Source organism: Arachis ipaensis, chromosome B09, assembly GCF_000816755.2.
Source record: "Arachis ipaensis cultivar K30076 chromosome B09, Araip1.1, whole genome shotgun sequence".
Classification (NCBI taxonomy): Eukaryota; Viridiplantae; Streptophyta; class Magnoliopsida; order Fabales; family Fabaceae; genus Arachis; species Arachis ipaensis.
In genome coordinates, this window is record NC_029793.2 from 138,703,160 (window position 1) to 138,719,019 (window position 15,860).

Genomic DNA, 15,860 nt, shown 5'->3' on the forward strand with positions numbered 1-15,860 from the left:
GAGAGAGAGAGAGAGAGAGAGAGAGAGAGAGAGAGAGTGCTTCGGAAGCATAACTACTTGATGGATCTGGGATGGTGGAGGATGAGGATGTAATATATTTGGAGGAGGAGTTGAGATGTAACAATGGAGGTTAGAGGAGGGAGAGAGGAGAAGAGAAAAAAGAACATTAATGTGAGTTGGGTAATTTTGGAATTTTGATATGTATCTCAAACCAAATATCCGTGTCTCTTCATTCTGGCCAGACACAAAATACAGATTTTCTGTGGGTAGTTATGTGTAACCGTGTCTCTTTTAAATTTGTGTCTTACAAAACAAATAATACACGTGTTGTTGTGTGTGTCTCTCATATACACGTACACCATCTAAACACACTGTAAGATCTTAGGGTAAACTACCAAAATGCATCCAAATTACTTGTCTTCGACAAAAATGCTCCTAAATTTTATTATCAACAAAAATGTCTTTAAATTGTTTAAAAAGATAAAAAAAATGTTTATTTACGTAAATTGAGACGTTCTACGTTATGAGAAAAGAATAATGTACTAAATAGAACTTTTTATACAATAAATAAAACTCTAACATTAACAAGTAAGTTAGGTCACGTTTTTCCATTAATAAAACAAGCTTTGATCACAATTGGTCATTTTTTACATGTTTTTAAATTATTTAAAAATATTTTTATCAATAACAAAATCCAAAAACACTTTTTGTCTGAGAGCATATTTGATGATTTTCCCACGGCCTTAATAAGAGTTGGTCCACCTAATGTCCTAATCAACCTGTCACTCAAATATTGTTTTTTTTTTTAATTTGAATTAATTACTTGAGTTCAAAATTTGTATGCATGAGATTAAGCTTAAACTGCATTGCTTCCTCCTTCCAATGTACCAAAAGAAAAGGCAGTATAAAAAGTAAGCAGGTTTACAGTGGTAAACGTATTTTTTTTATATATGTTTGGAAAAGGCTTGTAAGAGAAACGAACAAATTAACAACGGGACAACATACGACTAATTTAAGTATGATTCTACATACATTCCTTTTAGATTTGTGTCAACATCTTGAATTTTATATTCTGTATATTGGAAAAATTAATTCACATGAAACATTTTGTTGTACAGGATTCAAATTTAACTTCCAATCTAGAGAATCTCAATTATTCGGCTGATTGTAGAGCATTGTTAAAATAACTAAAGCGTCCTTTGGAATTGAAAGGTGATTATACATACACAAAACTAACATTAGTAAGTAGCAAACAGGCAAATCAACATGTAAAACAAATTTTGACAAATCAGAAAGATACAACATGAAGTTTATTTAACCTTTTAAAGCCCGAATAAAAAATTGCCCTTGTAAATAGTGGTTAAGGTTGAAAAACCAGCCTTCAATGCTCTTCAAACATTTCGACTTTAAACAAAATCTACCATGAAATATCGACCTAGATAGAACAATCCAAGCTACTAAAAATATAATCAAACTATTAAAATTGCAAGTACAAACCATAAAATAACCAAAATTTGGAGTACCGTCTCTGCTTTGAAACAATAGTTTGGCCAAAATGAGGAACTCACCTAGCAAAGGATCCACGAATTACAAATATGAAAATAAAACACTACAAAGTTTATGAAAGATAGTAAGGCAAAATATAAATCTAACTTGAAGCATTTCCATCCATTCAGCATAATTATGCCTTGAGGCGTCCAAAGAACTTTTGCTTCTCTTGTGTTGTCTGGAAGCGACCATGTCCAAACTTTGAGGAGGTGTCGATGAACTTGAGCTTGATCTCCTCCAGGGCAACACGGGAAGTCTGCTTGAGGAGGGATTGGCGCAATGTAATAACCCTTTTCTTTGGACCAACTGTGCAACCCTTGACCATGAGATAATCATCCTTAACAACACCGTAGTGCGGGAAGCCACCCATGGGAGTAATGTCCTTATCAGTTCTGCCACAGAAACAAAGTCAATTGGTTATGGTTTCAACTTTTAAAATTTTATGTATACCACAACAGATTAAGAAAACAGATAAGTCACTCACCTGTCAAACTCGGTATCACCAGTGTGAGACTCAGTTCCAGCTTTGCCAAGCTTGTAAATCTTCTTGTTCAACTCAGTTCTGTGGTGGTATCCGTTCTGACCAGCCCTGGCAACAGTGAAGGATACCCTAGCAGGATGCCAAGCACCAATACAAGCCACCTTCCTCAAACCCCTGTGAGTCTTGCGGGGAAGACGAGTCACACCCCAACGGGTCACAACACCTTCATAACCCTTACCTTTTGTGACACCAATGATGTCAATCATCTCATCCTTCTGGAACACAGCATCAATAGGAACCTGTTTCTCAAAGAAACCATAGGCAAAGTCCACCTTCTGGGCAATAGTGCCACCGTTGACTTGGATCTCCATGATATGGGCCTTCTTCTGCTTCAAACCCTTCATTTTTCTGATCTGGAAAAATAAAAAAGCCGCATGTTAATAATATATCTAAGCTCAAATCAGTTAAAAACCATTATTATGGATTTGGACATCAATCAACAAAATACTATTTCAAAATAAAAGGAATATCATGTACCAAAGTATTTGCCAAACGATAATTATAAGCATTCAGTACAGATGATGCAGAATTCAAAAAACATTGGTTAAGCATTTAACCAAAATGTGTTTTATCCTACTATCTTCAATGCATTCTATTCCTAATAACAAAAAAAAGGGACCATAAAGAGATTAGAAACAATGAGAGTCAGAAATCTCGTGTGGAAAGTGCTGCTCATTGCACCAAATTCCTTGGTACTGCATTAGCACAGGAGTTCATCATTCTCATTCCAAAAAGGAAACAAATGGCAGTTGATAATATATACAATTGTGAATGTATGTGTATTCATACATCTGACTAAATAAAGACACTTCATAAAGAAAATTATAAATTACTTTGAGATGGGTCATCAAGTACCTGAGTGTGAGCCAAAACACGGACAACAGTTGCATACTTCTTGATCTTCTCAAGCTGTGATTCAATGCTCTTCTTTCCATCTTCAGATTCATACTGCTTTGAGTACTTGGTGAATGCCTTCTTCTTGGACTTGCACCAGTTCTTGTAAAACCTACGCTTGATCTCCTCACTCAAATGCTGAGCCCATACAGTGTTCAAGGTCCTCAGACCCCTTGGAGTTTTCACATAACCCACAACTCCAACGATAACCATTGGAGGGGTCTCGATAATTGTAACTGGCTCACAAGTCTCCTTCTTGTGAAGCTCTGATGTTAAAGTAAACAAGTCAAAAAATATTTGGAAAAAAGGAAATCATAATGATAAATAGAAACCACATAAATGAAGGTTTAATACAGCTGATTGGATTGCAGGGGAACAATAATAGCAAAGTTCAATCATAAATTCATAATTTAACAAAAACAAGTGAGAAACACCAAAATAAATTTAAAAAATGGACATGCTTAATGGTTTGGCAACTGCTCAAATTTTTTTACGATATAAGGTAGGACAGAAAACACTATTTTCCAAACAATAGATATCTCAAGAAACAGTCTCCTCAATAATTTGAGAAATTATAATATAACCAGAAACCCTGATTTTTATACAAGCAAAAATACTCATTTAATCTTTCAGCAGCTATAAACCTGGTGAACCATTTCACCAATAACAATTAAGAAAATGTACCATGCCCTGCTATGTAGCATGAAACACGAGTAAATAAGTGACTCACTGGATCCTGGTTTCTCGACCTCTCGAACAATGTGGGTCATACCAGCCTTGTAACCCAAGAAAGCAGTAAGCTTGGGGGACTTTGACGGGTCATCCTTGGGGAATGCCTTCACTGCATGAATCAAATTACAATGTAACAAGTCAGAATTGTTATATCCATATTCTTAATAAGTACTATTCAAAAGTAAAAAATAAAAAAGTGAAAACCCTTAACACCAGCAAATGTACATACAACCCATCTTCTCATGCGAATTGACAAACCAACATAACAATACATCATCTAAATATTCTTATTGAAAAAAATGGCCATAACAATGACAAGTAATATATATAAATGAGTTCAAGAAAAACATATCCAGGGTAACAGATCGTGGAATTTCATATTCAGAATATCATTATACAACAATTTGAGAAACAAAAAATACCTTTTCCTCTGTGACGAGCAGCACGCTTCCTCGGGAGAAATCCCAGAGAACCGTGTCTTGGGTGCTCGAACTTCCTGTGAGACATCCTTCACCTCCTTCAAGATCAACAACACAAACACATGTCAAAATGAAGGTAATTTAGCTGGGAAATGAGAACAAAAAAAATTTGAAAAACCTCAACTATTTCAATGAAACAATCATGAAACAAGTCATTCACATGGTTATCTAGAAGGAACAATAATGCGGAATGGAGGTGAGAAGAGGAAGAGAGAGAAGAGAGAACCTGCAGCGGCGAGAGTGGTGTGCCAAGCTGAAAAGCAATGAGGGCTAAAACCCTAGCGCCTTTGCGTCGTTATATAACGTCAACTTCTTTAACTATAATTTTTAAGCCTAATTTTTATGGGCCGGATCCATACTTCATTTCATTTTTGGGCCTTCACATGAATTATTTTACACGATTATATTTACAATGCCAAAAAAAAAAGATTTCGGTTAAAAATTGAAAATCCATTATTTCCGCTGCGCTAAGTACTAACTTATAAAGAATCGTTGAATTGCAGTGTCACATTTCAAACATTAACATTCATCAACACTCATCCAATAGACCAATAAGCATGTCTGCTATATTAAACCTTTTTAATAAAATATAAAAAATTCTTCTCCGGATATACTTATACATACTTAAATACCATCATTGTCAGTCTTATTCTTAATATATATTCTTAAAGTAAATTTAAAAATAATATATATTATTATTTATTAAAATAAAAAATTTTAATATTTTATATAACTAAAATAAAACATTAAAAAATTAATATGAATGTCTCTGTATCTTATAAGATTTTAAAATTCGTATGTCGGCATATTCGGTGTCGTATCGTGTCCATGTGTCAGTGTCCATCCATCATAGGTACTTAACATATGGAGTTGAAACGAATATTTTATAAGGACTAAAAAATTGGCTAGGAGACCCTTAAATGGAGCTCAGATCTGCGACGAATTAGTCATTGGCCTGTTAGGTTGGGGGATATCCTGGGGAAAAAAATTTGGAAGAGTATAGTAGACAATGAAAATACTAAACAATGTGAATAATGGATATGTCGGATATTGTTGAGTCTAGAGCGGAATTTTGACTTCTAATAAATACAAAGTAATATGAAATTGAATACTACTCACAATAATGCGCTCGCTATATATTTTGTAAAGAGGAAAAACAATATGAAAGATTTCTTCTAACTAGCTCTATAAGATGATGTGAATAAGGATATTGTTATTGTTATTATCTTCAATTATAATTTTAGAGACGTATATATAGTATCTCTATGCTATAACTTCAACGAATAAGAATAAAATTTTCTGACAAAAATACTCCTTACTAAACATTTTGAGTTCTCTCCTATTAGAACTCATTTATTTTACTTCCTAAAATTATTCTTATCCTTCTTTTATTCTCACATATGTTCAATTCAATAGGTATGCGGATGGTTGATTATGTTGATTCTTAATTGGATGGTTATTTCTTTTGATTCGATTTATTCATACACTTAACAATGGCTGGATGTTCACTAGATGTGCAGATAGTTATCCTAATATTAGAGTTTAGGAGGTAATTTGGAGTTGAGTGTTTTTTTATTTTATTAGGTCAATTCTATAGTCAATTGTTCACAAAAGTCATTTCCCACCTAACAAAACCTAAACAATTTATGCCTAAAAGGACCCTGAAAATAATTTATGTTAAAAAGTAAATTTTTTTATCGTTATTTTTACCCTAAGGCCCAGTTTGGATAAATAACTTAAATAAGTTCTTTTGAAAAAGGAGCTTAAAGTATAAGGACTTTTATTAATAGTAGCTTATAAATAAGTTATTTTGTGTTTGGATTTTTAACTATAGTGTTTGGATAAATAACTCAAAAAATACAATTTTTTTAACATAAGAGAATGGATATTAAAATAACGATAATAACAAATACTTTCCATTATTGAAGGTTAATTTTACATAATCAAATCACTAAAATTACAATCGATCAGGCAATTGATTCTTTATTTGTTCTCTAATTAGTTCCATTTTTCTAGTACTTTCAGCATTCGGTTCTTCCCACGTAATATCATTATAAACTGGTTCTTCTACTTCACCTTCACCTTCACCCATAAGATCAAAATTTTCATAGAATTCTTCAAATTGTTCATCGCTTGTGTCATTCCGTCGAATAAAATTGTGTAAAGCCATACAAGCACCAATAATTCATTCCAATCAGCTTTAAATTTTCTTTCGGACTTGCCACTTTCATGAATTTGTTGGGGAAGAACATAAAAAAAAAAAGAAAATTATAAAACTAATTATAAAAATAATAGCAAGTTGTATAAAAATAAAATCACATATAAAAAAAATAAAATTAAAATCACATATAAAAAAATAAAATTAAAACTGAGATTTCATAGCATACAAAATATTCAATACAAATTTAATAATAAAAATAGAATGATAAAATGATAAAAAAAAAATACCTGGAAGAAATATATGCTGGTTCAGATGGAACAGAAGATGGTGGTGAAGGGTCAATACTTTCAACAGATGAATCATTGCGTGAAAATGGTGGTGGAAGGCCAACACTTCCAGTAGATGGAATATTGCGTGAGCATGATGGTGGAAGGCCAGTGCTTCTAGAAGATGGAACCTTGAGTGAAAATGGTGGTGGATGGCCAGTATTTCCAGCAGAAACAGGAAACATTTTTCCACAAAATCAAGAACGAAAGTAAATTTTTTTTGTTTTGAAATCAATTTTTTTTCACGGAAGTGATAAAATGACTTATCAAAAAGGAGAAAGTCATCTATTTTTACTTCTTCCAAAAGCTATAAATTAACTTTTCAGAAAGTTAAAAGCTCTTCTTAAAAATAGTCCCAAACACGCTTATCGTAACTTTTCATAATTCAAAAGTCAAAAAAAGTAACTTTTATGCGTTCCCAAACGGGCTCTAAGTTTATATGGAGTCTTTTTACCCTTAATTAAAATATATTTATTTGTAAAAAAATTAAAATATTTCTGATTTTGATAGGCAAAATATTCTTTTTCCAATGAACAAACTTTTTGTTTAAAAAAATACATATATGATGAAGGCAGTTATTTTTTTCTTTCATGGTTGGTCCTCATTAACCAACCCATGTAGCACGAAATTCTTTTCGCATTTAGTGTAACTTCAGCTTCCAGGAAAAAAAAAATATAAAATATAAAATATAAAATAACTGCTAGTTAGTGTAAGTCATGATTTTTGTGCAGTTGCTTTATTGCACTAGTTAGTGTGTTGTTTGGTTGAAACTTGAAAGTAGAGAGCAGACATGGATCTTCATGCTATGAAGCGGAAGCAACTGCAATCTTTGTGCAAGAAACATGGCATCCCTGCAAATCTAAAGAACCTAGAAATGGCACATAGACTCTCTTCCATTCTCAAGGTCAATTTACATGCATGCTATATGTTAGGATGATCAAAATCATGGTTGTTCTCTCTAAACATAAATTTCATATTAGTGTGTAGTGTAACATCAGAAGATCTAAATCCATATTTTTGTTTGAGATATATGAATTAATAATATAATAGCAATTTTAATGCATTGAAAGTGTAAAAGATTTTTCGTATTGAATTTAAACACAGGAAAAAGAAGACTTTGGGGCATGCCCGAACATGTCAGATGTGGAGACTAATAAGCTGAATTCAAGCCATCATGATAATGATCATCACAAAGTGACTACTTCAGGTATTGTAATTATAATCTTCCAATAGAACAATGTCATTAACGCACTTAATTATATATATAGCAATGAATTTATAATCTTTCAAATCTTGGTTGCTACACAATGCTACCAATCAAGCAGATGCAAGTGAAGTGAATGTTATATCTTCACTTAAAAGAAGTGCAAGCACAGATTCAGAACAAACAATTGGTTATTCTCCCAAGCACCACAAAAATTCAGAGATTAAAGGGTTGGAGTCTCAAAGGAATTCAACGATCCCAGATTCACCAAGAGATGAGGATGCTGGAGCTTGTGACATGAACAATGTTGATCTTGCAAAGGTTGCTTCAGTGGAATATGCTAAGGATTTAGTTGTGGAAGAAGTTGCCAAGTTGGATGACAATAGTAGAGTTCTTCATAATTGTGACAATGTTAATGAAACTAGAAAGGGTGGAGATGAAGCTGAAAAACAGTATAACAGAAATATGCCTCAAGAATCAACCAGTAAGTAGTAATAATCTAATATTGATGAACAAATGGTTTCTTGATGCAAAATCAACATTTTTGTTACTCCAGCTTTTACATCAAGTACTAGTTTTCAGTTTTAATCAAATGGTTTCATCATATATTATAAGACCAATTCTCTAGTTTCTTGGACTTTTAGACCAAAATTGTCGAAATTTGTGTTGTATATTAATATTTTGGGCTAACATCTACACATGCAGATACTTGTGAGGGGATCTTGCCATCATCACAAGAACCATGTCCAGGTGCAGATCCAGTGGATTCCATTGGTTTCTTCACCAAACCCCATGAAGCTTCTATGGTGATTGAAAAATTGGAGAATTTTGATAACACCAATGAGGTTTTGCCTGTACCGCTTTATGACAGTGTCAAAAATAATGTGAATCTTGTACTACAAGTTTCCTCGCAGGACAATTATGTGAAAGGAGAACTTCATCACAAGCAGGATGAAAATATTTTTGTTGATCATGGTGATGTCTTGATTCTTTAGTGTACTTGTTTGATAATAACTCAGTTACAAATCTTGATTCATAGACATTATGGAGATGCAGATATAGATCAAGGGAAGATGGAATTAGAATTACTACCAAAGGATTTCAGAGAAGTTCAAAGTGAATCTATGGCTTTCCTTCCAAGACCCTTGAATCTACAACAATCCAAAGGATTTCAGACTAAAACTAGTTTGACCTTTGAATCTTGTGATGTGAAAGAAAACATGCAAAGGATGGAGAAGGAGCAAGATGGAATGTTCATATCAAAAGGCACAAGTCCTAAGAAGCAGAGTTTACAAGAAATTCATCAGGAGTGAATTATGTGATTTCAGTGGTAATCTAACATGTGTTTAAGTTGAAAACTAAGTATTTAGTGTTTTATTTTCTTATGTTCTTGGAAACTTGGGTAATGTTTATGTTGAGACTTGAGAGAAACACTTATGTGTCTGGTATCTTTTTTAATATGCTTTCAGACCTTTTCTTGCATTTATGTTGAGGAATGCTTTTATCAAATATAAAATTTATATAGAATATTGTTTGATCATAATCTAGTACAAGGTACAAACTTAGGTTTAGCTTTCACAAGACATTGGTATAGTTTCCCTTTAGATCCTCTTTTCACGAGATTAATGCTGTTCTACATGCCTTTTAGAAAGAAAAAGAAAAATAATAATATAAAGAAATTAAGAAATTTGTTTGCACACATATTTGGTTATAGGTGGCCATTAAATCATTCAACACCCTTTTTCTCATTCTTTTGGGAGCATTCAATATATAACAATGAGAAAGTCACAGAAGGATTCTTACTTTAAGTAATTATTGGATATTGTATAGTCACATACTCACATATAACAGAGAAGTATATGGTAACATCAAATTATGCTAAGATAAAAATGACATCAAATTAATAATTCAATAGTGAGAACGATACCACACTGTTGATCCCATTTCTTTTCCCTTTTAAGGAGGGATTCAAAACAAATGGAAAAATATTACAAATTTGAGATCCCTTATTCAGAAGGAAACTATATAATTACAATAACATTAGCTCCTCTACCATAATCACTCAACTCATCTCACATTCAATCTTCTAAACTCATAGAATGAACAAGTGTGAAAAAATTTAAAAAAAATAAAATAAAACTCAATCAAATGTTTTATGTGCTAAACCATAGCTTTTTGTATCTACTTACACCCTCCACGTTTATATCCAAGAGTAGACTCTAATGCATGAAGGAATGTATTTGCCCAAAACTTTATGCATATTGTAGACAGTTTCATTACAAAAAAATATCAAACCATCTATGCCTTCATTTAATCATCACAATTCAACCCACAAAGTTCCAATACAATGTCACTTTTTGACAAAAATGGGTTGATCCTTACCCAAAGTAGTGAGAAGATTGAAGCAAGAAGAATAGCCCATACCAGAATGATGGTAGGAACACCTTCATGCTTTCCCATAACTCCCTTGAGGAATGGATAGAGATGGAGAATGACCCATAGAGCAAAAAATAGCTTACCAAAAAGGGGACCCCATGAATCATATCCATTGTTTATTGCATCTGAGACACCTACAATGACTCCTATTATGTTTATGATGAGCAAGGTCAAAGGAGGGATCAACAATGATGTCCACTTGAAGATGTAAAGTTCGGCGAATTCTCCGTCGTCCGCAGCTTTGGATGTGACTGTGAAGTTTGTGTTAACTCCAGCCAGAACCTTTAGCAAACCTTGAAAGAGAGCGAAGAGGTGCGAGGATGCACCACCAATGACCCAAAATTGTTCATTCCTCCACCAATCATGTATTCCAACACCTCCCCATTGCATTTCAAGGATGCCGGTTGCAGCTATAGAGATGAAGAGGGACATGAAAATGATACTAGCATAGTTGCTAATCTGTTCATAAGAAAATGAAGCATTAGTTAGTGCTCTACACAATGCACACAAAAACATCAACATACTACTTCTACTTAATCTGAAGCTTATAAAAAATAAAATAATACTTTTGATCATACCTCAGGGACTATGAACTTCCCAGTGAGGAGACAGACTGCTGGCAAGGTGCAATAGGCAATTAAGGGAATCGAAGTCAAAGGGTAGACGACAGAGTTAATGTAAGAAAAGCGCTCCAGCCATTTCAAGCCGCAACCATATCCATACCATATAGGACAGTGCCTACTCAACATGATCTCAACAGAACCAAGAGCCCAACGGAGAACCTGGTGCAGACGGTCTGAGAGATTTATAGGAGCCGAGCCCTTAAAAGCAGGCCTTTTCGGCATGCAGTACACAGATCTCCAACCATGACAATGCATCTTGAAACCTGTTAGAATATCCTCTGTAACAGAACCATATATCCATCCAACCTGAAAGATAACCGGAAGTTAGCACAGATAGAAATACTTATTGAACCGCAGCTTTTAAGCGTCGCAGCATACCTCTTTTCCCCACTCAGTCTTATCTTCATAACCACAACTAATCACATGGATGGCTTCTTTCAAGAGTGATGTAGAACTTGCTCCTTTTAGAACACCTCCATCTTCCATAAGTGTTGAAGTTATGAAAACAGGTGATTGACCAAACTTTTTCTCAAATTTTAGTTGCGACATCAGTGATGACTTTTCACTATCTATACCTGCCATTGGGATTTCGACAGAAAAACAAATTCTCATTACAATTCCATCAAGTTAAAAGGCATTAGCAATTTGGGGTATCCCATACCTTCAATTCCCTCTTCAATGTTTTCTAGTGCATGTATTTGCTTTGTACCATCCTTACTCTTTATCTTCTTTTTAGCACTTGATTTCACTTTCCTATTCTTCTTCCTAGATCCACAGCACAAGCAGCACCATCTAGGCCAACAGTTACAAGTCTTCGTCGGCGGTTTCTTCTTAACAGGGGCATCGTATCCATAAAGCGCCTGCCGCCGGAAGACACATCCAGTTCCAACATAAATTGGTCCTTGGATGCCATCTAAACCTTTCATGTTAATCTACACGACATATCGAAACGAAGATTAACTTTTCATCCAAAGCACAATACAAATGCAAGTAAGCACAGGAAAACATGGACAAATTCCTACTTACATCAAAGAACACAACATTGCGATTTGAGTATCTATCATGACGATCGATCCCATCAAATCTTTGAGGAAATTGTACATAGCATATCTTTTTCCCTGATGTAGGATCCATCATGAAGCACATGGCTTCACGAAGTGCCTTACTATTGTTTATGTAGTGATCACAATCAACATTCAGTAGGTAGGGAGCATTTGATATGACAGCTGAAACTCGTATCTTGATAATCAACCACCACATTTAACAGATAATTAGGTAAATAGAGAGATGCAAGTAAATCTAAAATGTTCAAGAGAAATAGAGGAACAACTGAACAAGAGTCTCTACCAAGGCATTCATAGCACCAGCTTTTTTGTGGTGTTCAAATCCAGGTCTTTTCTCGCGAGACACGTAAACTAGTTGAGGTAACTCGTTTCCTTCGATATCACGAACACCGTTTTGGCCTAGGAAAACCTGTTGAGTGCATCACAAGTAAACAACACGAGGACACAGCTTTCACAATCTGGACTCAGGAACAAAATTTTGCTGCATGATACTACTAAGTACTACTAACCTGTATCATCCCAGGATGATCTCTGACATTGTTTCCGGGCCATGGAGTTCCATCTTGCATTGTCCAGCCATCCTCCGGCACCTTCTGTGCCATTGCAACCAATGCATTAATCCGCACTTTGAATTCTTCATACTCCCTCTGTTGCCAACAAAGTTGAAAAGCCAAACAAATAAACTATTAAAGTAGAGTTGCTTCAACAATCTAAATTTTAAAATGGCACAGCAATAACAGCTGCAAACCTTAATAGCGCGACGCTCCTTGACAAAGGTTGCATCCACTTTGTCTTTTAGATAGTCAACCTTCTGAGCAAAATACCATTCAGGAGCCCGCGGTTCAATGCTATACTTCTTGCAGAATGGAACCCACTTCCTTGCGAATTCAGATGTCTCTGAAAGCGCTTCAAATGTAAGCATAGCTGCACCATCATCTGAGACATAGCATGCAACTTTATCGACCGGATAATCCACGGCAAGAATGGACAGAACAGTGTTTGCAGTGATAAGTGGAGGCTCTTTCATTGGATCCACTGTACTGACAAATACATCTATATCAGCTAATTCGGATGGCTTTCCTTCTTTCTCATATCTGTTAAGGTGTAAAGAATTAGTTATAGAACTGTTACACACAAGGAGAAGTACTACAACAAAAGATAACTACCTAAGTGATAAACGGTCGAGGTATGTTTCGCGCTCGATTGGGCACCATTTTGGAAACTGATCCAAAATCCATGACACAGCAAACCAGATTTCACATATTACTGATGTCATCCATAATGCATATGCATCATTAACAGGATGGAGAATTCTATAATGGAAAAATAGGCCAAGAACGGCGATTCGGAGTATTATGATAATTCGATATGGATTTATCTTGCTTGGACTAATTGGCAACTTCCTCCAGAGTGGCTGTCTACCTTCATCCATTCTGTTCACACAATTTGAAATCAAGCAAAAAATAAGGAAATAATAAACAAGCTTGGATTCAAGAAGTCAATTCTAATCTGAGTCTCTGAGATTAGTTGAAATAAATTTAACATTCAATATAAGAAGTTGGCTAATAGCACTTACTTAGGCAAATCTGGATGATCAAACTCATCACCATTTTTCCCACCATCATCATCAACCATTTCGTGCTGAACCACCTCAATTTTTTCATTCTGTTTTTTCTTCCACTCCTCCATCCGTTCCTTCCATGCAACACTTCCATATCCATAAACTGCCAAATCTTTTTTAGGATCCATCGGTCTGGGTTGAGCTGCATCGCCATCAGCATTATTGGACAAGTTAATAAGAAGGCACAGAACTTAAACATCATGCTTAAAAAGAAAACAAAAACAAAATGAATCAACTTACCTGGTATAGATGAATCAGGAAAAGGCATAGGATGAATCCGTCTACCACGATGCATGAATGGAGGAACAATGAGAGCATGCTTCTCAGCAGAAATCCCAACATCCTTAATTGAAGATAAGTCATGATTAGACAACTAGAAGCAGCAATGCCATAACAAATTTAAGAACAAACATTAGACAAGGAAATTAATTAACCTCATGACCATAAGTCAGGAGAGGGATATCAGCAGCTACAGAAGCTGCATCTAACTCTGATGGTGTGGTGATTCCAGAAGCATTCAACTGTGAATTCCGGGCAACGTTAAAGCGAGCCGCAAGCATTGCCTCAGCAATGTGACAAGGATCATGCTTGATATTGCTTCCAATGTCAAACTCATTCTCCAAATCATCAATACCATCCTCTTCTTCATCACCTTCAACTCTAGGACTACCTAATGATATTGGTTTGTTGCACTATTAGCCAAACATCTATATCACAATTCATACTACTTATGTTAAAGAAATAAAAGTAGAAATTGGTTGGGACCTCACCCTTGCTTCGTTTGTATCTGGTTTTGCACTGAGGGCAAGCTTGGTTACCCTCTCTTCTTTCATACTCATAGCAAGGCCTACACACAGGGAATGCACATTCATTGCAAGCAACAAAGGGTTCCCCATCCACAGTAACCTCAATCTCATCCCCACAGATCTGGCAAATTTGTCCACTCAATTCTGTAACTCCATTCACCTGAGAATCATATCATATGAGCAAATATTAACCTCAATCAATATGTCATTGAAATTGGACGGTATACTTATAGTTATAGTACACTAACAGAAATGGAGGTTGCACATGATTTTCAGTGCACAATATATGCAACATCAAAGTAAGAAGAAAAGTTCAATGTATTTAAAGCATAAATAATTAAAATGACAAAGAGTTGTATAAATATATTTACCATTTGTTAGGCTTTGAATTTTTCGTTGGTTTTTGGTTGGGGATATGGTGAAATTGGTAATTTGAGATGAAATAGAGGATCCATTTACCAACAAAAAAAAAAAAGCACCAAATTCTTCATCATCTTAAAAGAACCTCTTTGATTCAGCAGTTCACTGCTACACTCACTCTCTCTATATCTCTCTTCACTTAATTTCTTGTGTCCAGTTTCAGGTGAGTTCTGAAATAATTTTTTATTGTTATTTTTCGTTACAACAAATCCCTGTGAGCATTGCTTGATTTTTATGTTGCTACTGTTTGGTATTGTATTCAATTCTGATCAAAGCTGCAACCTTTCATTAAATGGGCAATCATAAAGTTTGCATTTTTATTTTAATTATTATTTATATTTTAATAACAATAAACATTAAGAACAAGAAACAAGGGGGGAGGAACAAGTTGACCCTCATATACCCAATTGGAAAAAAGGAAGACTGGAAAAGAAAAGAAAATAAAAAAATTCCACTGTTTATTTCAATAAGAAAGTGCAAAAATACCAAAAGCCAAATGGAAGAACCTGGATGTAAATTTTTCCATAATATCAATTAATATTTTCAGAAATTCTGCATGATAAAACAAAACACACAAGAAGTAAAAGCAGGTTGAAAATTCAGTATGGAAATCCACTACAAACAAACACAAGAAGAAAAAAGAAAACTCTCATTTTGAAGAGCATGAAGGTGCAACAACAACTTGCAGTGTCATATATAGTTTAGTAGTAGAGCATGGTAATAATGGCAATAAAGAAAGAAAGCAAGAAAGAGAATACTCACTCTTGCAGTGTCATCAGCATTGATAAGAACAAACTCATTCCTGTTATGTGAGCCTGCAACTAATCTTCCCTTTGTATCCATTGAAAGCTGAAACCACCACTCACCACCACCTGAACCGAACTGTACTGAACCTTTCAGAAAAATGAGAGGCCCACTTCAGAAACTCCATTGTTCAGCCTCTGCCATCTCCAACAAACCTCAAAAGAACACAACTTTACATTCAACTCACACCCCCAACCCCCA

At 34.7% G+C, this 15,860-nt stretch overlaps 2 protein-coding genes across 2 annotated transcripts; both read right to left on the reverse strand.

The window, feature by feature from the left end:
* Positions 1,439 to 4,561, reverse strand: LOC107617981 (60S ribosomal protein L3-1). The gene is made up of 6 exons (XM_016319879.2): positions 4,421 to 4,561; positions 4,138 to 4,232; positions 3,714 to 3,824; positions 2,945 to 3,249; positions 2,033 to 2,442; positions 1,439 to 1,940 (listed from the first exon to the last, which is right to left on the reverse strand). The coding sequence occupies exons 2-6, from the start codon at positions 4,220 to 4,222 to the stop codon at positions 1,682 to 1,684; spliced, it is 1,170 nt and encodes a 389-aa protein (XP_016175365.1). The 5' UTR covers positions 4,223 to 4,232; positions 4,421 to 4,561; the 3' UTR covers positions 1,439 to 1,681.
* On the reverse strand, positions 9,801 to 15,854 carry LOC107618365 (cellulose synthase A catalytic subunit 2 [UDP-forming]). The gene is made up of 14 exons (XM_016320402.2): positions 15,618 to 15,854; positions 14,400 to 14,595; positions 14,064 to 14,299; positions 13,870 to 13,972; positions 13,585 to 13,771; positions 13,175 to 13,441; positions 12,757 to 13,102; positions 12,518 to 12,655; positions 12,292 to 12,417; positions 11,971 to 12,183; positions 11,606 to 11,876; positions 11,323 to 11,519; positions 10,900 to 11,250; positions 9,801 to 10,780 (listed from the first exon to the last, which is right to left on the reverse strand). Exons 1-14 carry the CDS (start codon positions 15,696 to 15,698, stop codon positions 10,196 to 10,198), a joined length of 3,297 nt encoding a protein of 1,098 aa, XP_016175888.1. The 5' UTR covers positions 15,699 to 15,854; the 3' UTR covers positions 9,801 to 10,195.

What these genes read in the sequence shown, in the direction of transcription:
- LOC107617981 (XM_016319879.2), bottom strand. Translation starts at nt 4,222, where the DNA reads ATGTCTCACAGGAAGTTCGAGCACCCAAGACACGGTTCTCTGGGATTT. An exon ending in GGTCGAGAAACCAGGATCCA is followed by an intron (nt 3,250 to 3,713) that starts GTGAGTCACTTA and finishes CTTTAACATCAG; the next exon opens with AGCTTCACAAGAAGGAGACT. An exon ending in GGTGATACCGAGTTTGACAG is followed by an intron (nt 1,941 to 2,032) that starts GTGAGTGACTTA and finishes TTTCTGTGGCAG; the next exon opens with AACTGATAAGGACATTACTC.
- LOC107618365 (XM_016320402.2), bottom strand. Translation starts at nt 15,698, where the DNA reads ATGGATACAAAGGGAAGATTAGTTGCAGGCTCACATAACAGGAATGAG. An exon ending in ATCATCCTGGGATGATACAG is followed by an intron (nt 12,418 to 12,517) that starts GTTAGTAGTACT and finishes TGCACTCAACAG; the next exon opens with GTTTTCCTAGGCCAAAACGG. An exon ending in AGACTGAGTGGGGAAAAGAG is followed by an intron (nt 11,251 to 11,322) that starts GTATGCTGCGAC and finishes GTTATCTTTCAG; the next exon opens with GTTGGATGGATATATGGTTC.